The sequence below is a fragment of the Canis lupus genome, chromosome 33, assembly GCF_011100685.1.
Source record: "Canis lupus familiaris isolate Mischka breed German Shepherd chromosome 33, alternate assembly UU_Cfam_GSD_1.0, whole genome shotgun sequence".
In the NCBI taxonomy this organism is placed as follows: domain Eukaryota; kingdom Metazoa; phylum Chordata; class Mammalia; order Carnivora; family Canidae; genus Canis; species Canis lupus.
The window spans coordinates 14,117,956-14,145,805 of NC_049254.1; the positions used below are offsets into that span (position 1 = coordinate 14,117,956).

The window sequence follows — 27,850 nt, forward strand, 5'->3', positions numbered from 1 at the left end:
CACTGTGGTCTGTAGCTGTCAGGATGGGTACAGAGGTGGTGTTCTGTGTTCTTTGTTTTATGCGTGTAGAATGGCCTCGATTTTCTCTTCTGATTAGTCTTAGCATCTGGATTTCTTATTGCCGTGTTCCATTTTGCCTTGTCCTCCCCTACATCTGGAATCCAGCCAAAATGTACCAGCACAAGACGCTTCTAACATTTGAACCCTTTTGTAAGGGTGCTGATTGCAACTTGGGTAACTTCGGTTTAATTCAAGGTGGAAGATTTCTGCTGCTTTTGGGGAAAAAAATAAATGTCTAAAAATAAAACTTGGGCATAAAAATAGGGCCAAATACTCATTAACTGCCTCACTTAGCTGAATGCTGAAATTATTTCAACAGAGCTAAATCAAGCATTTGTGTAGAAGGGGTTGAGTATGTTTTTTTTTTTTTATTCATAGTACTTTATCTTAGATGATAAATGGGTTACTGTAATTTGTCATTTTATTCAAAAGACGTGAATTAAATAGTTCTTAAGGGCCTAATTTTCAGCTCATGCTGACCCTTGAATTGGAGCATTTGTGTTCCCAAGTTTTTTAGAACATGTGTTGTGGGCTTTTATGGAAGAGGCTTGAGGCACAGGCAGGACCAGGAGCCAGAGTATGCAAGGCTTGGTAGAATAGGGTGAAAAATTTGGGTATGAGTTTGGTGGGAAGTTACTGGAAGAATTTCAGTAGTAAGGATGTCATAGAATGATCTACATTTTAAAAATATGACTCTTGGCTACTGCATTGATAGTGGGCTGTAAGCAGTAACAAGCCAGGTATTTATTTTATATATCCAGGTACGAGATGACAGTGGTTTTGGAAGAGACAGTAATGGTAGAGTTGGAGAGTGCACAAATAATGGAGCTTTATCTAACCCATTAACAAAAAAGACTGGGAGTAATTCTGGGTAATTTTGTTGTTTTGTTTGTAGTGAGGCAGGGAGCAATGGTAAAGGGAATGAGGTAAAAGTTGGGGGCTCATGTTGATTCTGTGATGCCTTATGGCATCCAAATGAACAGGACAGATGAACAATTGAATATATGACCTTGACTCAGATAGAGAAGTTTCAGAATCCTTCACATAAAGAATGACATTCAGAGCCATGGAATAGAAGAACTCACCTAGGGAGAGAGTCCAGAGAAAGTAGAAGACTTGAGAACTTTTCTTGTTTCCACATAAATTGAGCAAGCAGAGGGGGAACAGCAGTGAGGAAGGAAAAACTAGGAAAACGAGTTGGGCTGGAAACAAGAGAAGAATCTTCCATGAAAGAGGAAACGAATTATGTTCAAAGCGTCTATGAGATTGGATAAGATGAGGAAAAGTTGTATCTACTGTTTTTAGCAACACGCAAGTTCTTGAAAACACTGACAGGTGTTTATGACATGTCACACACAGAGGCCAGAATGGATTGAAGGGAAATAGTAAAGGGGAAGTGGGGGTGGCTCTTTAGACAATTCTTTCAAGAAACTAATAGAGTTGAGACATAGACAGATAGCTAACCAAGAACCAGAGGAGAATATGATGGATCTTTTTTCCATGTTCTTAAGATAGGACTTATTGGGGGCATTTATACTCTTGGGATTGATCTAGTGGAGAAAGAACCTGATGATACAATAGAGGAGGGGACACAGTTGCAGGGACAGATTTCTTGAATGTAAAAAAATATGGGATGCAGACCAAAAATGAAGGGTTTGGATTTATGTAAGAGGAGAAGGGGAGACAGAGTAGACACAGCTGTTAATAGGTTGGTTGTATCGGTGGTGGCGGGGAGGAAGTGTCCATAATTGTCATAAATGAAGGTAAGACCTTCAGCTGAAACAGATGGGGGAAAAGAACATTGGAAGTTTCAAGAAACGGTAGCAAATATTGGAGTCATGAAGAATGAGAAAGTGAATCTACATATACAGTAAGATGGTAGACATGGAATGCCCCAAAGTTACATTAAGCAAGGTGGATCTGAGTTAATTATTGCTTGGAAAGAAAATGCTTAATTCTTGTTTGTTTTTTCAGTAGCCTATAAAGGCAAACAGTGTTATTACATATTTATATATGTTCATAGCAGAAAATGAGCTTAATGATTACTTGTAATCTTACTATTCAGAAATAATCATTGTGATACATCTTTTCATACATTATACATGCAAATATATCAACAGGAAAAAATATAAAGGTCTTATTTTCATAGCTAATACTATTTTACAAGTTTTTGCTTTGCAGATATCTTATCTATTGCTCTGAGCTATTGGAGTGATAACTTTGTCATATTGCAAATGCACTCCCTGCTTATTTTAATATGTTCTTGTTGCTTTTCCAATTTTTATGTAGACATATCTATAATAAAAAAAATGTATAGTCCTGTTTAAAAAGGCCCTCTTCCAAGGCCGTGTGCACAATTATTTTTTCTAGTATTTAAAAGGTAAAGATGAAACTCTAAATTACACTATCAGGTTTTACTTTGCTGTGATGAAGGACTCTAATTGTATTTTTTAGAATAATTATTCTTAAATCTTATATCCTACAACAAATTTATAACACAACTTTTTATTAGTATGGATCTCAAATGATTTCTTTAAAATTTTCTTTTAGAGGTTTTAAAAACTAATTATATGCTATTCTTTAAACAAGCTATTTTTTAAAAAAAGTAAAAATTATACTCCTATCATCAGAGAAAATCAGTTACATTTTACTTATTTGGAATTATACAATATAATATAGTTTGTAGTTTGCCATCTATATTTTATGTGTTTTAGTTTTTTGAACTCCTCATTGTAAACCATGATTTTAATGACTGCCTTACGATTTGTATTATGAGAATATATTTCCAGATTTTGTTTGTTTTTGTGTGTGATTATAAATAACATCGTAGTCAACATCATTGGTGTTAATATTTAATATACTAAAACCAAATTCCATTGTAGAAAGCTTTAAAAAAAAAACAGAAGCTGTTAACCAGAGAACCGCTGTTGAACCCAAATCTTTATTCATTCAATAGCCATTTTTCAGTATCTCCTATATAGTAGGCACTGCTTTAGATGCGAAATCTGCTCTGCAGAGTTAACATCCTAGTGTATATTTAGTGATATGTCTGTCTCTGATGTACAGAAATGTGTGTGCTTTTACAAAGAGACTATGCTATTTACATGTTACCTTGTAATCTGGGTTTTCTCCTATAACATTAAGAACTTCTTTCCATGCCATTGAAACCATCTATCATCATCAACCATATATCATCTTTAATGGCTGCAGAATGATTTGTGTGGATGTGGAGTTTATTTAACTGATCTCCTATAGTCAGATACTCTTTCGTTTTCTTTTGTTTGCATTTGAAATCTATAATATGCACATTTTGCTTGTCTTTGATATTATAACTAGTATGATCTCCACAAGACATGAAGGCACAGGCAGGGCTGTCTATCGTCCTCATTCTTGTACCATCTCTAAGTGGACTTCAGGGTGAGTTCCTTTATAATTACACCCAGGTATTAGTTGTTTGTACCACTAGATAAGACGAGCACACAATGCAAGGTAGCAGTTTCCTCGTTTCCTCTGTAGCCATAGTATTGTGAACTTTTCTAAAAGATCACTTAATGAGAAACAGGAAAACAGACTGGAGGTCCTGCGTGAAGACTAAAAATGGTATTTTCTCCTGTCTACTCTAAGGCTTTTTCTAATCTGTTACCTGCTACCAGATATAAAATCACTAGAAAGGCAAGTTTGATTGATTGGTAATTGATTTTTTTTTTCCAAGTGTAAGGTTGGTACTTAACACTTAACAGAAGGCATTATCCACTTTGCTTGGTCCTGTGATGAGCCTTTTTAATTATCCAGGGGAACATAAGAGGTGTTTAGTAGAGCAATTAGGGAAATTGACAAAAACCACTCCTCTCCCCCCCCCCCAACCCCCAGCCCCACTTTTCTGTGTCTTTCTCTCACTATAATACTCCATCCCTCTAGTTCTTTGTACAGAAATAAACTAAATCCCTCTGAGGGAGAGAAGTGGGACATAGCAGAGTGGAAAGAGGCTCAGAGAAGGAAGCAGAGGAAAAAGACTGTGACAAGGCCACTGAGCACTCAATTCTCCCATCTTGGGTGGTCTAGTTTCCTCCATCATCTGTAAGATAAGATCCTTTGTACTCCTAATATTCTAAAATCCATAGATTGGGTACACAATATTTAAAATGTTTTGTGAATTGGCCAAAGAAACTGGAGCTACCTTCAAGGATTATGAAATGGTTAAGTACATTTTCTTTGCAAAAACCTTGATTGTGATGAATCCATCTGCTTTTCAAAATTCTGAAGGGACAACACCTGGGTGGCTCAGCAGTTGAGCGTCTGCCTTTGGCTTAGAGCATGATCCCTGTCTGGGGATCGAGTCCCACATCGGGTTCTCTGTGGGGAGCCTGCTTCTCCCTCTGCCTATGTCTGCTTCTCTCTGTGTGTCTCAGGAATAAATAAAATCTTTAAAATTCTGAAGTTAATAGTAAAAAACTGTATATAAATTATAAATATATATGTATGTGTATATATATATTATATCTCAGGATTATTAGACTTCTAGATTTATATCCAGAATAATATTCCTTAACTATATTGCAGTTGACTTGTAGGATATCTTGAGAGATGTCCTAAAGGCAAAATAAATGAGTCACTCCACCTCCCCTTTTTGGACTCCTGCTCATGTGTTCCCTTGCTTCAGGCTAACGTCTGCATATTCCTAGCAGATTCCTGAATCCAGTATTGTCTTCTACATATTCCAAATATTTCCTAATGAAACCAAGTCAAATTTGTTTTATTATTGTCGGCAGGCTGACTCTAATTAGCTGGATAAACTAATTTGTTATTGTAGTAGATGTTAGAAGTGAATGTGCTCAGGGAATAGAAATCAACAGGGATCTGTTGTGTACATAAAATACGGTTGCAGAAATTCTAACACAAGTTTTGTGGGTTGTTCCTAGTAATCAGACTACCAAGGGTTCTTGATAAGTGTGGTCTGTAAGTGACCAGGCTGCTGACCCAGGATAGTTCTGCTAGGTTATTCTGATAGAGCCCTTGATAAGCACCCATCACTAATTCTCTTCATAACTGCTCTTGATTTTTTAGATACATTCCTTTTAGCTCCCCCCAATCTTGTTAGTACTGATGAAAAGCAAATAGTCCTTGGAAGACTTGGTAAAGATGTAATTCTTCCTTGCTCATTTGAAAGTAAGCCTAAACTTGTAGGTAACCACACTATATTTTAAGTTTCTATAGAGCTTTTGTTTTGATTTTCCTTTAGTAAATGCCAACTTTTGCTCATAAAGCTTAGCTTTTCATTTCATGAATATTAAAATAATAAGTGTTCTGCACAGATGGCTTAAAAAGAAGCTAATGACAGTCCTTCATATGTCCTCCTCTCTCCCTCCTAGCTTTCGTCACACCTGGGATCAAGTATGAAAAGAGGAACACAGCTTCTTGATGTGTGGTATGTTAAGTGTTTATCCTCATCCACTTATCACATGGAAAATGGACAATACACCCATCTCTGAAAGCAATGCGGGAGAAATTGAATCTTTAAGTCTTTTTTATGTTGATAATATGATAAAAAATTACAGGATCAAATTTATCTTATGAATGTACCATGGAAAACTCATTGCTGGAATAAACATGGATGGGGGGATAGACAATGAGAGGGTAGGCTTCGTCAGGCTTTCTGTGTGCATGTGCTATGTCAGAGGTTGAGAGGAAATGAAGATTGACTTACAGGAAAATAATGGAACACAAAAGAAAGAAAATGCATTTGCATCAATAAGAAGACCAAGATTGCAGTCCTATGTCTAATATTTACTGGGTATGTTCCCTTAAGCACTCATTCTTATTTCTGAGCACAAGCTCCTCACTGGGAAGATGGAAGTAATTCCTACCTATTAGGTGTTTGAGTTGAAGGAAAACATATGTGAAATGGGAAGTAGCAGATCTATTCATGAATATTATTCTCTATGATTCATCTTCTAAATAGGATTTTCTACCTGCATTGTATTTCAAAAGATGTGAGAAGAAAGCTTGCCTATTAGGTCACAATCTGTGATGGTTGCCATTCTTTCAACTAAACAAAAATTAGTTCTTATTATTGCTTCTGTTTATTCTCTTTACATAGTATTAGCCCATTAAGCTTTATCAACAACTCAATCATAGCATGAGCAGTTTTCAACACTCCTTCCTCTCATTTATTTGAACTGAAGGTTTGATCAATCTCTGCATTTACATCCTACCATTTAAGATTAAGAGGAAAAATTAATTTGACATCTCTTATCTAATTTCAAGGAAAAATGTTTTATATTTTAGAAGCAAAGCAAAAGGTTTTAGTAAACCCCCATCATATGGAGAAATTGGAGGTCAACTATCCTTTTTGGCCTCTTTTCCTGAGTTTTATATTCTCAAAGTGCTTGCCAAGAAGACCCTAAATTATGAGTAATTCACCACCTTTACATAATTTCAGCGTCGAAGGCCTGGATGTCCAATGTTCACTTGTCTAGGCAGCGATAGAAACATGGGAAAATGTTGGAAATGTTCATGTTAAATTGTAAATTTTTCTATGGAAAATCGTATTTTCTCATATTTATTCAGAATTGAGTATCCAGAAGTATCCATGGTTCCTTATGCTCAGTGCTATGTTGTCTTGCTGAGTATTTATTATATGCCAAGTTTGTTGCTCTCAGACTATGAACTTAAGAATGTGGACACTTGGGATCCCTGGGTGGCGCAGCAGTTTGGCGCCTGCCTTTGGCCCAGGGCGCGATCCTGGAGACCCGGGATCGAATCCCACGTCGGGCTCCCGGTGCATGGAGCCTGCTTCTCCCTCTGCCTGTGTCTCTGCCTCTCTCTCTCTCTCTCTCTCTCTCTGTGACTATCATAAATAAATAAAAATTAAAAAAAAAAAAAGAATGTGGACACTTACTCATTTCTGGATCCACAGCATATAGTACAAGCATTTAAAAATTAAACTAGGAAGGCAGCATAGAAAGGGAGCAATTAATTCTGTTCACTATGGTTGGCTATAAATAGGGTTGTTAGAGGATATATGCCTAAGGAGGCTGCAAAAGCGCAGAAGTTTAAAAGAATAGTAGGATTTTCAGCGAACATAGGCATTCCAGTTTAAAAACACACACACAACAGAACAGAGGAGTAAATATTGCTTGAATTTGTAGAAGTGTAAGTGGTAGAAGGTGAAGCTCAAGTTATAAGAGATAAGCCTGGAGATGGAGTCGAAAACAATATGGAAGGCCTGATGTCGGTTAAGGCACTTGATCAGAATTGCACAGGTGGTATGGAGCCAAAGAAGGATTTTTGAGGCATCAGAGAGGCTTGAACTTGCATCTTAGAGTGGCTTGCTTTGGCATCACTCTTTTGCAAGCGGAGTGTGAAGTGAGTGAGTCTAGAGCTTAGGGAGAAGAATTCACAGTAATCCACAGAGGTCAGCTCCCATAACTGCAGAACAGGAAGAACCAGATGGAGCTGGATCTGGAGGGGCCAGATGAGAAAATCCAACAGAGTCCCCCCTCTAATGGAGCTCAGCCCAGGGGGGCTCACCTGTACACAGTTGGAAACATATTTGTAATGTGCAGGAAGATAGACTTTGTGCAGAAAGTGGTTAAGAGGTAGAGACCATACAAGTAATAGAGACTACTAGAGAGTAAGTAGAATGACAAAAAGGGGGGAGGTGGGGTCCTGGGGAATACCGGCATTCGAAAGGTCAATAAAAAAAGAACATGGAATTCAAAAGCCTAGTAACTGGTAGCAACATTCTTGCGTGCTCACTGTCAGGCTGTAGGAGTTAGAAAGCAGGAGTGTCACCTCACTAGCTGGCCCCGGGTTAGGCCTCCTTGAAGGTCTAAACTTAATCATTGGGCAGTGTTAAAATGGTGGTGTCACAGCTTCTTTCAAGAAACACATTTCCAGAGATATTTCTCAAAGCATTTCTAAGTGTAGCTTAGAAAATTCATTCGAAAATTGTATTTTCATTGATGTTTCCTTTTCTACCCTGTTTTTAGATGACCTTCATAAAATGCAAAGTGAAAATGTTTCACTATCATGTGAACTTGCAAACAGTATTTTTTTTTTTTTTTTGACTGAATCATGATTTCATAGCCAGTTGGTCTAAAGTAGAAAAAGAGACCTCCTCCATCCTGGCTTACTTTCAGAGCTCCTCATGAAATATAACTATGTATGAACCCTGCATCTCCTGGAATAAAGAGCAAATAAACCGGAGTGACTTTTCTTTGACTTTGAAGGATCTTAGTCTTTCAGACAATGGGGAATACTTAATGCAATATTTCTTCAAGCAAATATAGCTTACTCACCATCCAAACGCTGCATGTAGTAGGTAAGATACAAGTAGAGTTGGATAATTGGTTTTGGCTATAGCAATAGAGATTGTGAATATCAAACAGGGAAAATAGGTTGGCATTTAAATAATAATTTTTATTAGTATTTCTGCAAATGTCATCTACAGGGATACTTTTGGTCAAGATGACAGACAGCCTCTTTCTTTCAGATACACAAAAGTCCTGCATTGAAAAAAAAAATTACTCTCATAAGATTTCTTTTTCATGATTTCAGGGCATCAGAAACAAAGAGGGAACCTACATGATTTGGTGACTCTGTAGCCTAAGCATCTTGAATTCCTGCTTACTGCTGTGCCTAACATGTGCTTTTGGGCCTGGGGTTTGGGGAGTTGAGGCTTCAGGCACAGTGAGAAGTTAGAATTGGGGCTCTGGAAGATGCTGGGGAAGCATGGTCTATGAATTTCGTGGAAACAGTCGCCAAAGGACATCGGAAGCACTAAGTGTACACCTGAGTTAGCTCATTTTTTACCTCTAGTGATAGCTAACTGCCAAAACTCTTTAAAATATCTCTAGTCCATTCTCTATAGAGTCATGGCATGTGTACCCATGGAGTCGACTTTCTAGGTGGGCTGTTTGATCCTTTTACCCTTAAGATATCAATTTAATATCATGGGACAAAGATATTTGAGTCAATGAAACATAGGTTTTAAAAACGTTTCTATCATTCTAGTTGTGAAAATTAGGAATAACAGATTTGGAGGTTTAGTGATTCTATGTAGTAAGATTTGGAGATAAGAACACCTGGTCTTTAGGTCAAGTGGTCTTCAAATAGCAGCTTCTAGACACTGAGGGATGATACTCCCTTTGTGTAGAGCTGTCATTATGAGAGTGCTGAAAACTGGGGTGCATTTGCCGCTCCTATTTTTCTCCCAAATGAGAATGTTAGTTTTATATAAAATATAAATAAGCTTACATTCCACTTTTCTTTTTTTTTTTAATTTTTATTTATTTATGATAGTCACACAGAGAGAGCGAGAGAGGCAGAGACACAGGCAGAGGGAGAAGCAGGCTCCATGCACCGGGAGCTCGATGTGGGATTCGATCCCGGGTCTCCAGGATCGCGCCCTGGGCCAAAGGCAGGCGCTAAACCACTGCGCCACCCAGGGATCCCACATTCCACTTTTCAAATGTTGCCTCATGTTGGATTTACTTCGGAGAGTAGAAAAAACTCCTGGAAGATATGCTCTAAAGACCACATATGACCCATCTTTCTAACCAGGGATTTAATTTTTAGTTTACACAAAATGCAAAGCATCAGGACATTCCATCTCTGACAAAAGCAGCTTTTTAGAACCTCCCACCCCAAGTAAATCCTGGCCCGTTGAGACTGGAGGAGGGTCTGCCCACACTTCCCCTCAAGAAGAGGCATGTAGCAGGAGTTACCCAAGCAGGGCAGAAAAGAGGGCAAACACTAATATCCTAGACATTACCCTTTCAAAGAAATTAGGTTTTCTATTCTGAATCATAATTTTCTACTTGTTGTTTTGCCAGGAGATGCTGCAACATTTGAAAAGGAAGCCCAGCCTGGGGGCGGGGCGGGGGGGGAGTTATGATTCCTAGAGTCTAGATCTACTTGATAAAGGTTGCATGGAACTGAATAATTCTTGTTAAATTTTGCTGCTGAAACACTTATGTGATGTTGGGCAAATCTCTTTATGGTGGGGGAAGTGAGGGTCATGAATAAAGTAAGAAAATGCTATACCTTGCAGGATTTTCTTCAGTAGGAAAAGTATGCATATGAAAACACTTCAAAAGTCAACATTTTTCCTTGAATTGCTCACTTTATGTGGGTATACAATTTCAGAATGGCACAAATATATGTAGAGACTAATGTTTTAGTGGTTACAGAACATTTCTTTATTAGTGAAGAGTATGTTCATAAAAATAGGCATCTGTCATATAGGGCTTTTCATTTAAAATAGCTATAAACACCTTTTCACCTCAAATTGGCCTGTGTGCTCTAATGCTTGCTCCTACTCTATGCAGAATGTAGATCACAAGATTAGCAGGTTCTGGTTTGAGGACTCAAGGTCTCCCAAGTTTCTGCCTCCTGGGGTCCTACTTCCTTTAATACTAATTACAATTACAGTTCCAACAAAGATGCTGGAAAAACCTTGGTTCCTCCAGTGATTCTGAGGAGCATCAAGCACCATTTTCCTGGTGTTTGCCTGTTACTTCTTGCTCAAGATGACGACTTCTCTGTTTCACTGATTTCCTCTGCACTGATCCCTGTACCTTTACGGCCCTGTCTTCTCCAAGCCAAGGGTGCACTCAGCTCTCCCTTCATCCTCCAAGGAGAATGCTAGGCTGAGGTTAGTCTGTAGTAAAAATTATTCCTTTGTAACGGTGTGTTAACTCTCTTTACAATGGAAAACAATAGAAACTCACTATGCATAATAGATTCATTGACTTTCAAGTTTGCAGCCTTTTTCTCCCCCACACCAGCCTTCTACAGACCGAGCCCCAAATTGGCTAAGATTCCATCTTATGCAGGTTTCCCAGAGTAAAGACATTGAGACTGGGCCGTATTTATGCTCATTAATGCAGAAATAACTAGTTTTTAAAATAGTAAAAGTGTTCTTCGGTAATTTTTCTTCCAGCTTATGGACTTTTTTTTTTGTTTCATTTAGAACAGAGTCAAAGTGGAACTGCCTGGATAATTGTTCTGTCATTGGTGACTTTGGTTTTGCTGGCAATTTGCATATTCTATATGTCAAAAAGATACCATTCCAGGAGAGGTAGGTATCTCAGGGAGAATTGAGCTCTGTCCCTGGGTGTTCGGGTAGAATGTATCAAGGATGACCTGCAGCTAACCCTACACGGCTGTTGGGCATGTAAACAGGTCTGAATTTTCTGGACAGTTATTTGTAAAATCTATCAGAAATCCTTTAAAATGATCCCACATTTCTAGCTAACTATATTTCTAACAAATTTATTCTGAGTTAAATGGTCAAAGTTGTATAAGCACATGTATTGCAACAGACTGAAAAAATTTAAATCTGGCAATAAAATAATACACAGAATTATCAAAATTATTTTGCATTGAAAAACAGCTGGAAAGAAATAAGCTCAAACTAAAAATGGATGCCTTTGGAAAGCGTTTGTCCCCATGTCTAGACTTGCTTTAGTGCCTGCACTCTGTTTTCTCTTTCTTTGAGCTTTGTCTATAGTGCTACTGTTCTGTCTTTTATGGGGCCTTTTTAAAAAATCATTGTTACATTTTTAAAAATACTTTTCTAGATTTTCTGCAACAAACTTGGATTACTTATAGTAATTACTTATGGTAATTTAAAATGATACATTAAGATGTCATGGTTACAGGACTTCTTGGCTCTATTGACAGAATTAGATCTAGGAAAAACTTAGATCTACTTATTTCTACATCTTATAAACCAGGAAACTGGAATACAAGAAATTAGGGGCATAAAACAGACTTATGTATACCACTTAGGGTGATCCAGCTAACTAGTGGTAGAGGTAGATCTAGATCCTAAGCAGCTCTCTCTTATTCCATAATTTGTCTGAGAAGACTGAGTGTCCTGGGAGGTTGAAATTGACCCTTCCTCTGATTGATAATTGCCTTTTTGCTTCTGATGAGATTAGGGGATTTGGTCCTAACAGACAACTTTATTGAAGGTAAGATATTAAGTGTGACAGTGAGCAAGCATTTCACCAATTTTACACTGTGATTTTGTACTAATAGGTAGGCTAGCCTTACTTATTACTTGTTCCTCCTGTCCCTTAGCTGGCCAAAAGTAGAAAAAGATGGGCAATCATAGGCAAGGCTAGTTTGTGCCCTTTAGCAACCTCTGACCTCATATAATGATACTTGTGACTAGATTCAGGTTCAAATTATAGGACACTACATATGGCTCCAGAATGACAGTTTAGTTTCTATACTGGACGTGTGCAAAAGTCAAGTCCCAACAGAAAACGACTGACACACTCAAAACTGTACACAGGGGAGCACAGAGGATAGTTCATTTCTCCAGAGCTTGGAGCAGCTGATTTGTTAGCAAAATCTAAACTTAAAAGGACAAGGAGAGGGTGTACTTTTACAAAACCCTGAAGAAGAGAGTCCTATAAAATCAGATGCCTTGTAGGGAGAGTAACTTTTACTTGAAGGACACAGCCAGACCAAGGTGACCTTACAAGGAAGATGCTGGGAGAATAAATATGTGATTTTGACCCTTCCTCTCTCTGCTCTCCACCCCAGCTAGAAGCCAGAGGGAAGACCTAGCTTGTAGAAGGAAGCCCTCCAGGTCAGGGACAACAGGCTGGATTGATTCTGGAGGAGATATCAGCAAAAACAATGTTAGGGTATTTGCTACTTAAAAAAAAAAAAATAAAGCTGTATAGTTCTGTAGTTAGGTAGGCTGAAATTATTTTCCAAGCTGTTAAACTAAAGGCCCCCAAACCTTGCCTACCACCATGTCCTTGGTTGTAGTTTCATATGACAATGGTATGCATTTTCTTCTTTAAATTCCTTTTTCAAGAATTGTTGTAAAATACCCTTAGTCTAGGATAAGTATAAATTATCCTAGATTTTAGTGAGGCACAAAAGTAAGGCCTTCCTTAGAAAATGGCATTGTAACAAGCCCTTTGCCTTCACCATTGCTGGGCTTAACCATCACCTCCTTGGCTGTTATTTTTCCATTGTTAACAGGTAATAGGACTCAGGCCAACAATCCTAAAGAGCCAGGAATTCCTGGCCTGGTTGAACAGCCTTTATCCCTGGTTTGATGCACCTGAATCAGCCATAAGAATTTATTGCTATTTGTAGCTGATGAGGTATTTCTACACTGAATGCATTTTTAAGGCTGTTTGTTGGAAGAAAGATATGAAAGCGGGAGTAACTAAGCTGAGTCTAATAGCATAATAGTGCTGAGGTAGGAATAAAAGAATTTGTTAGAAAAAAAAATCTCTTTGCAAAGTTTCTCTCTTTTCCTATAGAAAGGTGCTCTGTCCATACTGAGAGGGCCAACACTGCTGGTGCTGAAGAAAACCAGGTAAAGCCTTTCCTTTATCAAACCATCTATAGCATAAGAATGCTACTGTATCAAAGTAATTGATTCACACATCCTCATGCAAGACTTTTATAGAAGGGAGAAAAGGGGTAAGAGAGATCATAGGATAACATAACGGGGGGGGGGGAGGATACAATTTGAGCGTTTTCCAATGTCTATTAATAGGTTCTACTTAAATAAGGGGCTGCCCTTCTCATTTCCTATCGTTATTTGTAGAGAAGATCTCCAATGGTACTATGCATATGATGGTGCACCACTGTACTCATTCTTTCAATGGAAGCATGGGACTGTACAGAAGTAGAAAAAAAACACAAAATAGAGAAAAGCAGATTACAGTTTCTGCCCAGATTCAGATGGCTGGCCTTTCATACTTTTCCAACCATTTCTAGGCTCCTTGGGCATTAATAATTCACTTACAAGTTATAGTTTGATTGCAAACTCAATTTAAAATGGAGTTAAAATATTTTGTTGCACACCTTTTATTATGATTTTAATTAATAATATAAATAAAAGCAAAGAGTTGGGTAAACTTGTTTTTCCTATTGGTTAAACACTAGAAGGGAAATTTAGACTTCATAACTATAACTGTCTCATAGATCTCTGATTACAGATGCAAACAATAGCTCTAAATATCCCCCCCTCAAAACAAAACACTGTTATTTAACACTTAAGATAAAAATGATTATTCCTACATGAACCATAGCCATTTCAAGTCCATTTTTCTTGGTTCTAGGCTATTTCAGCTCAGCCAGCTACTACAGGAAATTAAGACAGGACTATGTCAACACATGATGAGCATCTTTAATATTTAGTGACCTCTCTTTCCCTTTCTTCACTGCACTTCCAGCCATGGCTTGTCATGGCCTAATAATTCTACCATTGGAAAGACTTGCAACCATTGTCTGTCCTGCCATCACATTTACTCTTCAAGTCCTAATCATCACTCACTGACTCCCTACCTGCATCAAGATGATGAATTTCTGTATGCCAATTCAAACTTTCATTTGGTGACACTCCTCCCACCAAGATCTTGGAAGAAATGTATCCTTAAGTACTGATTCAAAAATCTAATCAGCTAATGAAAGGTGAGAGAACACAAAAGCAGAAATCACCTTAGTGAAAAGGTGAAAAACTGGGGCAATTGATATGCTAAGGTATTGTACTCCAGCTTTATGTGAATAGTTAATAGCAGTGTAACAAACTCGATTTAATATAGTGAGTCTTAGGGACTCCAAAGTGTAAAATGTCAGTATCTCCAAGACTGCCTAGAGCAAAAGGCCCTATCAACTCAAAAACTGACATCTCTGGGGTTAGGTTGTACCTTCCAACACCAGGTTTGCACAGCCGAGTGACATTAGCTCTGGAGATGATTTGATTCATTTTTCTGGCTCAGTTGTCATATTGTTAATCAGCCTTATAATAAATTTAGATTTCCATATAAATTTTTACACAAAGAGAATGGATAGCCCAGCTGACTTGATGATCTCTTCCCTTTTAATCAATTTATAAGAAAGAAAAGGCTAACCACGATCTTAGTGACTTAAACTTTGACCCTATAGTTTATAGGAGAAGACCAACCCCGAACTGTGTGTTAATGCTACCTGGTCTGATTTTCTCTAAGTATTTGCTATAATGTTGACAGGTATTTAGCATAAAGTGTTGATATCATTATTTAAAAAAAAAAAAAACAACTTCAATTGTGAGGAGAAAATGCTCAGAACTGCTATATAGTCTTCTTACAAAATGGAAAGACCAAAGTCAACAAATCGAAGATAGTAGATAAGAATGAACCTGGGTCTTTCAATGCTGTTGAGCCTCTGAATTAATCTTAGAGCCATCTGTAGGAGTTAGGGTTGGGGTCAGAGAGGCAGAGTGCTGAGAATGACAGGGAATAAAGATTTATTATATAGCATCAACCTCATATAATTTTGGGCACTTGTGAAGAAGTCTATGTCAGGCTGTCCCCTCTGCAGCTGGGGCTGGACCTGAAGTAGCTGGAAGTCAGCTGTGCCAGTGTTCAGGATGGAGAGCTGGATATGGAGTGAGGATGAACTGAAATCTGCAAGAACAAACTAGGACTCGTATTCCTAGGCAACGCTAGGGGTGACCTGCTAGAGAAGCTGGCATCCAGTACCATGGAACCAAGCACACCTAGGCAGGACTCGAAGCTGAAGGAGGGAGCCTTACTGCTAACTCACTTTCTTGGACTGGGGTAACATTTGTCAGCTATGACAGTGCCTGGGGCCATACTCTGGCCTTCACAGCATAAAGTAGACAATTGCTCCTTCACTTCTCCCTCTCAAATCTGGTGAAAATTTCCTTGTGACCAACTCTAATCCAGAAGCACACAGAAAAAGGAAATGTACCTCCTGCTTAGATACATTGGCACAATACAAAGCCAATATCCCATCTATCACTGAATGGAGTGTCTTATATGAGAAGCTGCTTCAGTGTTGAAAAGCTACACTAACATGTGACCAAGCCAGGTGTAGATTAGGAGGATTTAATCTATAAATTCTAAGTGCTTGTGACTATATGTACACCACAGTGCTAGGATGAAAGCTGATCAACTCCTACCATTAGTGGCTGAAAACACAGACTCCTGAATGGATGAGTCAAGAAAAATTCATTAACTTTAGTAATAACAATTTACAACATACCCTAGGCCTCATGTCTTCTATAAATATTACTCATTGAGAGGCAATATGGACAAAAGAATAGGTATTCATTTTTTTAACTTCAGAATTTAAACAATTCTTACATTACTTATATTTGAGAATCTGAAAAATCCCCATTAACTTTGGAAGCAAAGATACTCTATTATATCTTCTAATCACCTTGTTTAAACTACTTTCCACACCACATAAACATTTTTTTAAATGCTTGTTTCAAGTGCAACATGTTTTTTTAAATGCTTGTTTCAAATGCAACCTAAGTTTTCCGTCATTAAATGGTACCATCCTTGTCCAGCCTCCATCCTTCATAAGCAGGGACTTCTTATTCTTCTTCATGAGCCTGAAAAACAGAATGAGTGTGCTCTGAGATTCTGTGACTTTCATTAGTGGAAAACATACCCAGAACCAAGTCTAGTCCTTTCCAGAGTAAGCAGGCCTTAGCCAAACTCCTCATTAGCTTCAAAAGGATGCAGGCAATTACGTGCATTACAGAAAGCAGACACAGGTAATTCATCTGAAGGACATGCTCGGGCATTCTCAATTTTCTGCCCGCCTAGCCTTGCTGGAGAAGGCAAGACCCCACATCTTTTGTGGGAAAGACTGTGGCCACATCACCAATTGGCTCCATGGCCCAGACAGACCCCCCCAGTTCTATCAGAAAACCTTTTCACTTGGTTTATGACAATTGAAAGATTTTCAGGCTTTCCTTCTGAGAATGGGAAACAATTAGTCATTGCACTGCCAAGGATGGTTTTCCTATTCATCTCGGACCTCTCAAGCAATTTCTGCTTCATTCATTTTATTCTTTGTTGGAAATAACTGTGACAAAGTCGAATACATTACATATGTTTTGCAGCCCTTTTGACCTCCTCCAGCTGAGTGCAAGCATAGCACATGTGAGGCATTTCCCTAAACAAAACTATTATATGGAGTTGATGGGCAGGCTCTGCCTCAAAGACCCCAAATCCAGTGCCATGACCCTTCTCAAATTGAGGGCAGAGTTCAAACCACTTAACTGGACCTCTGCACATAGGCCTTTATCCCTGAGACAATATTCAGGCAGCAACAAGAAATCTCTGGAATGTGCCAATGACTCATGCTTCTCATATTTAGATCTAAATATATTCAATATAACCAACTTTTAGATTCTCCTTCAAAAGAGCTTATTTTGACCTCCTTTCAGGTAGTGTTTATTATGGACAACCCTATCTACTTGTCTTGCAGAGTTATTAGTAATTCGTTTTAAATAAGAGGGCCAGGCATGTACCAAATTTTTAAAAAATGAAATGGTGCCTATCTGTGCTAGGCATCTGTGCTAAATGCTTTATATGCATTTCATGAAGGGCAGCTAATGTCACATTATCCAGTATCATTTAATTCATTTCTCTGAAAGCCAGACCTCATTTAAAAACTGTGTTTGTGGGAAATCTCAGTAAGAAAGCTGAGGCTGACTATTTTTGGAAAACTCCCAAATTTATATGTTGAAATCTCAATCTCCGTAGTGATGGTGTTAGGAAGTGGGGCCTTTAAGTCATGAGGAAAGAGTTCTTATGAATAGGATTTCTGCCTTTTAAAAAGGGCTTCTTCCCCCCACCCCACCCCTTTTACTATGTGAGTGCAAAGTGGAAAAAAAAAAAGGCCGTCTCTGAAGAAGTGGCCCTCACCAGATACTGAATCTGCTAGCATCATGATCCTGGACTTTCCAGCCTCCAGAAACTATGGGAGATGTTTGTTATTTATAAGCCACCCAGTCTCTGGTGTTCTATTATAGCACCCTGAATAGACACTGATCTTGACAAGCCTATAATTCAGTGGTCTTGTCATGCTGCCACTTTGCTAGTAAAATACTTAAGGGAGCAGCCCCTATCCTGGGATCAGAATAGAAGTGTTGAGAACCACAGATATGGAAATATCTTTCCCCCTGTTTTAGGGATTAAGCAGAAAGCTAGAAAGGACAAGTGCCTTTATTCTCCACTGCCTCAAGTTTAAACCTCACCACCCAGGTCTCCATACTGATACAGTATGAAGTCATGTATTTGTCTACATAGAAGGACTTCACTTAGTTTCAAGCAGATCCATCTGTGCTTTTTAAATCATCTTTGCTCTCTGGACTCCTGACTGTTCTGCACAAATGAATCCAGGATCTGGAGCTCCGAGCCCACAAGTTCATCTGGAACTAAGCATTTGCGAAGTATAAATACAATATACATTCCACTCAAATGCTTACCACTTCATATTACCTGGACAATAAAAATTTAGTAAATATTGGAAGACCTTAGCAGAACCTACTTTAAAGTCTTTTAAAAAATAAAGAGAAAAAACAAATTTCTTGTTCTATTGCTCTGTGTGATGACACAAGCCCTAAAACACACATGCTTTAAGAATTACAACAGAGTTGAATATCTGACATACCTTTTTTCTAAACTCCTTTGCTTTGATCTTGAGTTTATTGACTTGAGATTCTGCTATCTCTGCCCTTTCCTTAGCTTCGTTCAACTCATGTTGCTGCTTCTTATACTTGGAAAGATATTGATTGGCTTGTGCTTCCTATAAAAATAAAAAAAAGAAAAAATATCCGTGCCTGCATAGTCATTTTTTTCTGCTTTGACATGAAAAAGTTGAAAAATGTGTGAAAGGAATCTAAACTTCTGAGTATTGAATGGAATATATTTTGGTCTGATATATAAGGATTCAGACTTTCTAACAGACATTAGATTCATTTTTATAACCATCGTTCTCTGGAAATTTAGAATCTGCTTAGGATGTTCCACTAATTGGATATAGTATGGCTCTCACAGGCATGTTACATGTAAGAAAAACCACAGTTGTTTTATAATCAGTTAAACATCCTAGTTTACCTTTGAGTAGAGGGAGGTTTATCTTGAAAAATTATACAACAGGTAATTTTTAGACATAGCAGGTTTTAGCCTGAATCTTTGAAATAATTCAAAATCCCAAAGAGATATTAGGCATAAGCCAATGTATATGGCACTAATGAATTACATGCTATGTAGCTATGGCTATAAACCCAGGGTGGGCAAGTACATTTCAAAAGTTGGTAGTCTGGGCCATAGTTATGTCCAGGCTCATCAGGAAAAAGGACTATGAGCCATATTTATGCTCACCCAAGGTTCTGAGGTGAGGAAGGCCCCAGGGTGGCTACCTGACCAAAAATTCACCATCCCTATATGACACCATATTCTTAACTTGACTCATTTCTTGCAATGCACATATTTGAGTGTAACCACAATGTGAGGGTAAGAGCTCTGGCTCCCTGGAGTGGAAAAGTAGCAAAATTTCTGAGCATGGGTGATAATTCTCATTTGAGAAAAAACTAGAGAATGAACAGACTTTAAGCTGGGCTGGTCTTCTCTAGACAAAGTGCTTACCTATCTCCATTAATCAAAAACAATGGCTAGGAAACCTGTAAGACGGCAGCAGCCCCAAGTACTTACTGCTGCCTCCATTTGCTGCTTGTAACTTTGTACTTGTAGCTGAAGTTTATCCATCAGAGTCTGCATCCTGCTCAGATTTGTCTTGTCTTCCTCTACCTGAAATGCATAGATATGTATATGAAGGCGATTTGAATGATCCAGAAGTCTATATTGGGAGTTGCGTCATGAGAAAATAAGAGTTAGGAAACGTTATTAAACAATATATCTGATTTGTGATTTGAAAAATGAGTCTAACTTTACTCATCCCAAGGTTTTTTTTTTTTTTTTTTTTTTTTTTTTAAGATTTTATTTATTCATGAGAGACAGAGAGAGAGAGAGAGAGAGGCAGAGACAGAAGCAGGCTCCATGCAGGGAGCCCGACGTGGGACTCGATCCTGGGTCTCCAGGATCACGACCTGGGCCAAAGGCGGCGCTAAACCGCTGAGCCACCCGGGCTGCCCCTCATCCCAAGTTTTGAGAAAGTAGCACAGCTCTGAGTACTAACAGCCATTGCTCCTTATCCGCCACAGAACTCCACAATCGCCTTTGCTGAAATAGAAGTTAAAGCCACTAGTTTCAATTCAGTCAGCAGTCCTCCTATCCTAACCAAGCTACTACACCTGCCTGTGGTTTCTCAGTAGGAATGAAGTACCATTGTTAGAAACCAGTCCCTCTCTCTCACTAATCAACTCTTCCCTTGAACTTTCTAACTGACTCTTGGCCTTGGATAATGAAACTATTGAAAAGGTAAGTTTTCTGGAATTCTGGTGTGGGCATCAGCAGAGATTGGAAAATTCTATGAGCTGTGGGGATGTTGATGTATACATTCTCGTTGCTTCCATTGCAATCCAGGCATGGGATAGAGAAAGGAAATCTAGTAAGATAGTGTTTCTCAACTGTGCTCTACAGAGCCTTGGGTATTCTGAGGAAACAGGAGGGCAGGTAAGATTCTATATGTTCTCCACTTTCCCATGACCTTTTAACTAGAGTATTTCCATTTTGGAACTGGTGACCTTCCCAAAAGAAGAATATTTCAACTGGCTGATGGTTGAGATACTGATCTAATCAAGACCTACCCTTGCTGCTCAAATTATTTTCCTGTTTTCATCTTATCTCTTTCATCAAATATTAACACCTTTGGTGACTTTCATGGTCTTTCCACCTACCTTCTACTGCCTTCCAGAAACCTCCTCCACTCCAACTATGTTCATCTCCTATTACCTCAGAGCTCTCCTGCTTATTCCTTCCTTTATAAGTTCAGTCAATATCCCCTCCCCCAGACACAGCACAGAGGCAACAGATAGAAACACCTAGCCTTTCCATTAAAGAGGTCTCTTTGCTTATCTTAGTAGCTGCAGGCTAGGGGCAGGCTTCTAATTTAATACACATCAAGGAGCTGACTGTGATATTCTCTGGAGGCTGGAGAGGAAGGTAGGCATCATATTCAAACTTGCCCTCTGTCTCACTCCAGGTTTCTGATATCTCTCAGAAAGGAGCCTGTTTTTTTTTTTTTAACAATTTATTTATTCATGAGAGGCACAGAGAGAGAGGCAGAAACAGAGGAAGAAGCAGGCTCCTCAGAGGGAGCCAGATGCAGACTCAATCCCCAGACCAGGATCACACCCTAGCCAAAGGCAGATGCTCAACCACTGAGCCACCCAGGCATCCCAGAAAGGAGCTTTTAAAGGTGTGTTTGGCACCTTAGTTTTGTGGCTGCTGCCGAGGGAATACCCCATGAAGGCATGGCTCTGGTGGCCAGTGTGACTTATGCTCATGGGTCCCATAGGACTACAACAAAAACTGCTTAACCAGCTGCCGTCTCCCCTACCATGGCACAACATAGAAGTAGCGTACTTAAATGCCATCATTCTGTAAAAGAGGCCAATTCATTTGTCTTACTAGCTATGACCAAGAAGCTGGCTTCTAATTTAATATACATCAAAGGGCTGACTACAATCTTCTCCAGAGACTGGGAAGCTGGTGGGAGCAAGCTTTATGCTTTCCATCTGCTTCACTCTAGCTTGCTGATGTTGACAAGAAAGGAGCTTGTGCACAGATCTAGTGCCCTAGATTTTGTAGCTCTGCCCAGAAGACACATCCCTTGGCAGCCTGGCTCTGATGGCCAACAGGACTTGTATTCACAGGATCAATGGGTTCGTAGCAAACAAAGAAATCATTCTTACATAGCTAGTACCCCAAGGCTTAGCACAAAAAAAACAGAAATGTCTATCTCCTGGTTTTCCTCTAGAAGAGATATATTTGCATATTTTAAAAGCTTCAACCTAAGGAGCCAGCTTCCAATGAGCCTGCATCTAGGTACCTAGATCCACCCCCTTTGGGACACTAATAGTCTGGGACACCCTCAGTTATTGGGAGGCACTAGGAACAAAGAAGATTGCTTGGATAATCATAAAGGTTTTAGAAACAACCAAGAGCTAGAGCAGTGTTAAACAATAAAGATCATCTCCTACATGAGGTCACTCTTTCAAGACTAGGAGAGGTATCTTTTAGGTAATGCATAGAAATTAGTACAGAGAGGCAAAGAAAATGAAGGAACAGAGGAATGTTCTCCAAACAAAAGAACAAAATAAAATCTCAGAAAAAAGAGATCTACCTGATAAATGATTTTTTTAAAATCAGGCAAGTGATTTACCTGATAAAGAGTTCAAAATATTGGTCATAAAGATGCTCACCAAGCTCAGAAGAATGAATGAACAAAGTGAAAATTTCAACAAAGAGACAGAAAATATACCAAAGTACCAAATGGAATCACGGTGATGAAGAATACAGTAAGTAGACTGAAAAGTACAACAAGGGGGTTCAACAGCAGAGTAGGGGAAGAAGAAGAAAGGTTCAGTGAACTTGAAGACAGGACAGTGTAATTAATCTCATCAGAGCAGCAAAAAGATAAAAAATGAAAAAAAGTGAAGATAACTTAAGAGACTTATAGGAAAACATCAAACAGACTAACATTTGCACTATAAGGGTCCCAGAAGGACAATAGAGAAAGGGGCAGAAAACATTTGAAAAAAAATCATGGCAGGAAATTTTCCTAACCCAGGGAAAGAAAAAGACATCCAGATCCAGGAAGTTCAGAGACTTCAACATGCACAATATTAGATAGTCAAAGACAAGGAAAGAATCTTAAAAGTAGCAAGAGAAAAACAACTTGTTACCTACAAGGGAAACCCCATAGGACTATATAAGCAGATTTTTTAGCAAACCTTTTCCAGGCCAATAGGGAATGGCATAATGTGTTTAAAGAGCTGAAAGGAAAAAAAAAAAAAAAACAAAACTCAATCAAGAATACTCTACCTGGCAAAGTTGTCCTTCAGAACTGAAGGAGAGATGAACAGTTTTCCACACAAGTAAAAACTAAAGGAATTCAGTGTCATTAGAGTGGTCTTACAAGAAATGTTAAAGGGACTTCAATAAGCTGAAATGAAAGGGCACTACTTAATAACAGGAAAATGAACGTATAAATCTCACTGTTAAGGATTTGTAGAATTCAGGATAATATAATGCTGTAATGATAGTGGGTAAATAACTTATATATCTGGTGTGAAGGTTAAAAGACAAAACTTCCAAAATCTGTTAATGAATCCACAAGATAAAAATATGTAATTTGTGACATCAAAAACATAAATGTGATTAGGGAGGAGAATAAAAATATAGAGCTTTAGAATGCATCCCAACTGAAGCTTAAAATAGACTATTATTGGGGCACCTGGGTGGCTCAGTGGTTGAGTGTCTACCTTTGGCAAGGTTGTGATCCCAGAGTTCTGAGATTGAGTCGTGCCTCAGGCTCCCCACAGGGAGCCTGCTTCTTCTTCTGCCTATGTCTCTGCCTTTCTCACTGTTTCTCTCATGAATAAATCCTTAAAAAAATAGACTATTATAAATATAGGTTGTTCTATGTAAGCTTCACAGTAACTGCAAAGTGAAAACCTACAGTAGATACAAAAATCTATAATAGATACATAAGAGAAAGGAATCTAACCACACTGCAGAAAATCATCGAATCACAAAGAAAGCAAGAACATAAGAAAGGAACAAAGGAATCACAAAACAGCCAGAAAACTAACAAACTGGTAATTATGTACATTCGTATCAATAATTACCTTAAATATAAATGGAACAAATTATCCAAACAAAAGACAGAGTGGCTAAATGAATAAAGAAACAAGACTCATCTACTTGCTGCCTACAAGAGACTCACTTCAGCTCTTAAGACACACAGACTAAAGGTGAAGGAATCCAGCAAGATAGTCCCTGCAAATGTTAACCAAAATGAAGGTGGGGTAGCTACACTTCTATCAGATAAAACAGATGTTAAGACAAAGATCTTAATAAGAGACAAAGCCATTATATAATGATGAAGGGGTCAATTCAACAAGAGGATATAGTATTTGTAAATATGCATCAATATAGGAACATCTACCTATTAGCAAATATTAGTCTCTTAAGCAAATATTAATAGACCTAAAGGGAAAAATAAACAATAATATAAAAATAGGAGGGGAATACCCGATTTTTATTAATGGATAGATAATACAGACATAAAATCATTAAGGAAACATAGTCCTTAAACAAAACATTAGAACAGATGGACTTAACAGACTGTATATGTTCCAACCAAAAGCAACAGAATACATGTTATTCTCAAGCATGTGCACAACATTCCTCAGAATAGATCATATGTTAGACTGCAAAACAAGTCTTAATAAATTTAAAAGAATGAAATCATACCAAATATCATCTCTGACCACAACAGTATGAAACTAGAAATTATTAAATAAATTTGGAAAATTCACCAGCATATGAAGATTAAACAACATCATTAAACAACCAATGGGTCAAAGAAGAAATCAAAAGAGAAATAAAAAAAATACCTTGAAGGCTTATATGCAACTAATAAATTACTAAACTCTATCTCTCAAGTTAAATAAAATATTCTTTAAAATACTCTCATGCTATAGTGTTCATCACATAAAAGTTTGTACCTCTAATTTCTTCATTTTGGGTATTACCTCTTATCAATATAAACTTTCTTTTTCTCCATTTTAAAAAAAATACCCTGAGGAAATTGGATATAGAAATACAGCATACCAAAACTTATGATATACAGCAAAAGCAGTTCTAATAGAGAAGTTCATAGTAATAAATGTCCACATTAAGAAATGAAGGAAGAGCTCAAATAAAAAAAACTAACTTCATGCCTTAAGGAATTAGAAGAAAAAACAAAGACCTATGTTACTAAAAGGAAGGAAATAACAAAAATCAGAATGAAAATAAATGAAGTAAAAACTAAAAAGACAATAGAAGGGGCACCTGGGTGGCTTAGTGGTTGAGCATAGCCTTTGGCTCAGGTCAGCATCCCAGGGTCCTGGGATTGAGTTCCACACCCGGTTCCCCATAGGGAGCCTGCTTCTCCTTCTGCCTGTGTCTCTACCTCTCTCTGTGTGTTTTTTCATAAATAAATAAATAAATAAATAAAATCTTTTAAAAAGACAGTAGAAAAGACCAATGAAACTAAGAGCTGTTTTTTTAAAGATAAACAAAGTTGATAAATATTTAACTAGACATACCAAGAAAAAAATGAGGACTCAAATAAAATTAGAAATGAAAGAGGAGACATTACAGCTGATGCCACATAAATAACAAAGGATCATAAGAAACTACTATAAACAACTATGTCAAAAAAATTGATAACCTAGAAGAAATGAATAAATGAATTCAGTAAAGTGGCCATATATGAAATTAATATACATAAATCTGTTGCTTTTCTGTATACTAATAATGAAGTAACAGAAAGATAAACTAAGAAAACAATTCTACAGATTCAATGCACTCCTTATCAAAATGCCAGTAGTATTTTTCACAGATCTAGAACAAATAATACTAAAATTTGTAGAACCACAAAAGACCCCAAATAGCCAAAGCAATCTTGAGAAAGAACAAAACGGGAGGTATAACAGTCTCAGATTTCAAGATATACTATAAAGCTATAATAAAACATTGTGGTATTAGCATGAAAATAGATACATCGATCAATAGAATAGAATAGAGAGTCCCAGAATAAATTTACAGCTATATAGTCAGTTAATCTATGACAAAGGCAGCAGAATATAAAATAAGGAATGACAGTCTTTTCAATAATTGGTGCTAGGAAATCTGGACAACTACATGCAAAGGAATGAAACTGGACCACTTGTTTTTACATTATACACAATAATAAACTCCAACTGTATTAAAGACTTAAATGTAAGCCCTGAAACCATAAAACTCCTAGAAGAAAACATATGCAGTAATCTCTTAGATACCAGCCTTAGCAATGGATATATACATATGTCTCCTTAGGCAAGGGAAATAAAAGCACAAATGAACTATTGGGATTAGACCAAACTTAATAGCTTTTGCACAGCAAAGAAAACCATCAACAAAACAAAAGGACCACCTACTGAATGGGAGAACATATTTGCAAATGATTTACCTATTGAGGGGTTAATGTCCAAAATTTATGGAGAACTTACATAACTCAACACCAAAAAACCAAATAATCTGATTTAAAAATGGGCAGAGGATCTGAATAGGTATTTCTCAAAGAAGGCATATAGATGGCCAACATCATTAATCATCAGTAAAAATGCAAATCAAAACTCCAATGAGGGACGCCTGGGTGGCTCAGTGGTTGAGCCTCTGCCTTCAGCTCAGGGAGTGATCCTGGAGTCCCGGGATTGAGTGCCGCTTTGGGCTCCCTGCATGGAGCCTGCTTCTCTCTCTGCCTATGTCTCTGCCTCTCTCTCAGTGTCTCTCATGAATAAATAAATAAAATCTTAAAAACAAACAAACAAACAATGAGATATCACCTTACACCTGTCAGAATGACCAAAATCAAAAACACAAGAAACATGTTGGCAAGGATGTGGAGAAAAAGGAACCTTTGTGCACTGTTGGTGGGAATGTAAATTGGTGAAGTCAATTTACATTGGAAAACGGTTTCTCAAAAACTAAAAAACAGAAATACCATACAATCCAGTAATTCCACTATTGGGTATTTATCCAAAGAATACAAAAACACTAATTTACAAAGATATATGCATCCCTATGTTTATTGAAGCATTATTTACGATAGCCAAGATGTGGAAACAACTTGAGTGTCCACACACAGATAAATGGATAAAGAAGAGTTTTATATATATATATATTTATATATATATATATATATATATATATATATATATATATATATATAACTCAGACATAAAAAAGGATGCAAGTTTCCCATTTGCAGCAACATGAATGGACCTTGAGGGTATTATGCTAAGTGAAATCAGCCAGAGAGAAAGATAAATGCCATGTGATTTCACTTATACGGGTAATCTAAAAATCAAAATGAAGAAACTACATAGTAAAAAGAGAACCTTAGATACAGAGAACTAGTGGTCACCAGTGGTGGAGGGATGGGCAGAAAGGGGTAAGGGGAGTGGGAGGTATAGTCTTCCAGCTTTGTAATGAATAATTCATGAGATGCAAGGTGCAACATAGGGAATATAGTCAGCTACACTTGTGGAGAACATAGCATAACATCTAGAGGTGTCAAATCACTGTTGTTCACATGAAACTAATATATTTTTGCCATCTATACTTTAACAACAAAATTTTAATTAAAACTGATAAACTTTTTGCTAGACTCACCAAGAAAAGAGAGTGAGGACTGAAATAAATAAAATTAGAAATGAAAGAGGAGACATTACAAGTGATACAACAGAAATGCAAAGGATCATAAAGGGGATCCCTGGGTGGTGCACCGTTTTGGCGCCTGCCTTTGGCCCAGGGCGTGATCCTGGAGACCCGGGATCGAATCCCACATCGGGCTCCCGGTGCATGGAGTCTGCTTCTCCCTCTGCCTGTGTCTCTGCCTCTCTCTCTCTCTCTGTGACTATCATAAATAAATAAGTTTAAAAAAAATGTCATGCAAAGGATCATAAAAAAACTATTATAAACAGTTATATGCTAAAAATTTGGATAATTTAAAAGAAATAAATTCTTAGAACATACATCCTACCAAGACTGAAGCATGAATAAATAGAAAATCTGAAATCAAAAGCAAGAAACAACAAATGTTGGCAAGGACCTAGAGAAAAAGGAAACCTCTTGCACGTTGGTGGGAATGCAAATTGGTGCAGCCACTCTGAAAACAGTATGGAGGTTCCTCAAAAAATTAAAAATAGACATATCCTATGATCCAGGAATTGCACTGAGTACCCAAAAAATAAGAAAACACTAATTCAAAGGAATACATGCAC

General features: G+C 37.8%; 2 protein-coding genes across 2 annotated transcripts in view; one reads left to right on the forward strand and one right to left on the reverse strand.

Moving 5' to 3' along the window:
- Positions 1–3,091: 3,091 nt before the first annotated feature.
- Positions 3,092–18,645, forward strand: HHLA2 (HERV-H LTR-associating 2). The gene is given in 10 exon segments (XM_038583251.1): positions 3,092–3,477; positions 5,430–5,468; positions 5,471–5,604; positions 5,606–5,691; positions 8,050–8,110; positions 8,112–8,324; positions 8,326–8,383; positions 11,036–11,143; positions 13,359–13,414; positions 14,166–18,645. Coding segments are annotated over 10 exon segments (855 nt in total). The 5' UTR covers positions 3,092–3,413; the 3' UTR covers positions 14,202–18,645.
- The window catches only part of MYH15 (myosin heavy chain 15), a 154,184-nt gene continuing 137,643 nt past the window's right edge, over positions 11,310–27,850 (reverse strand). The window contains exons 39-41 of the mRNA XM_038582731.1: positions 19,563–19,658; positions 18,520–18,654; positions 11,310–16,447 (exon numbers count right to left, since the gene is read on the reverse strand). Coding sequence (XP_038438659.1) covers positions 16,430–16,447; positions 18,520–18,654; positions 19,563–19,658 — 249 coding nt within the window. The 3' untranslated portion in view covers positions 11,310–16,429. The remainder of the gene's footprint in view (positions 16,448–18,519; positions 18,655–19,562; positions 19,659–27,850) is intronic.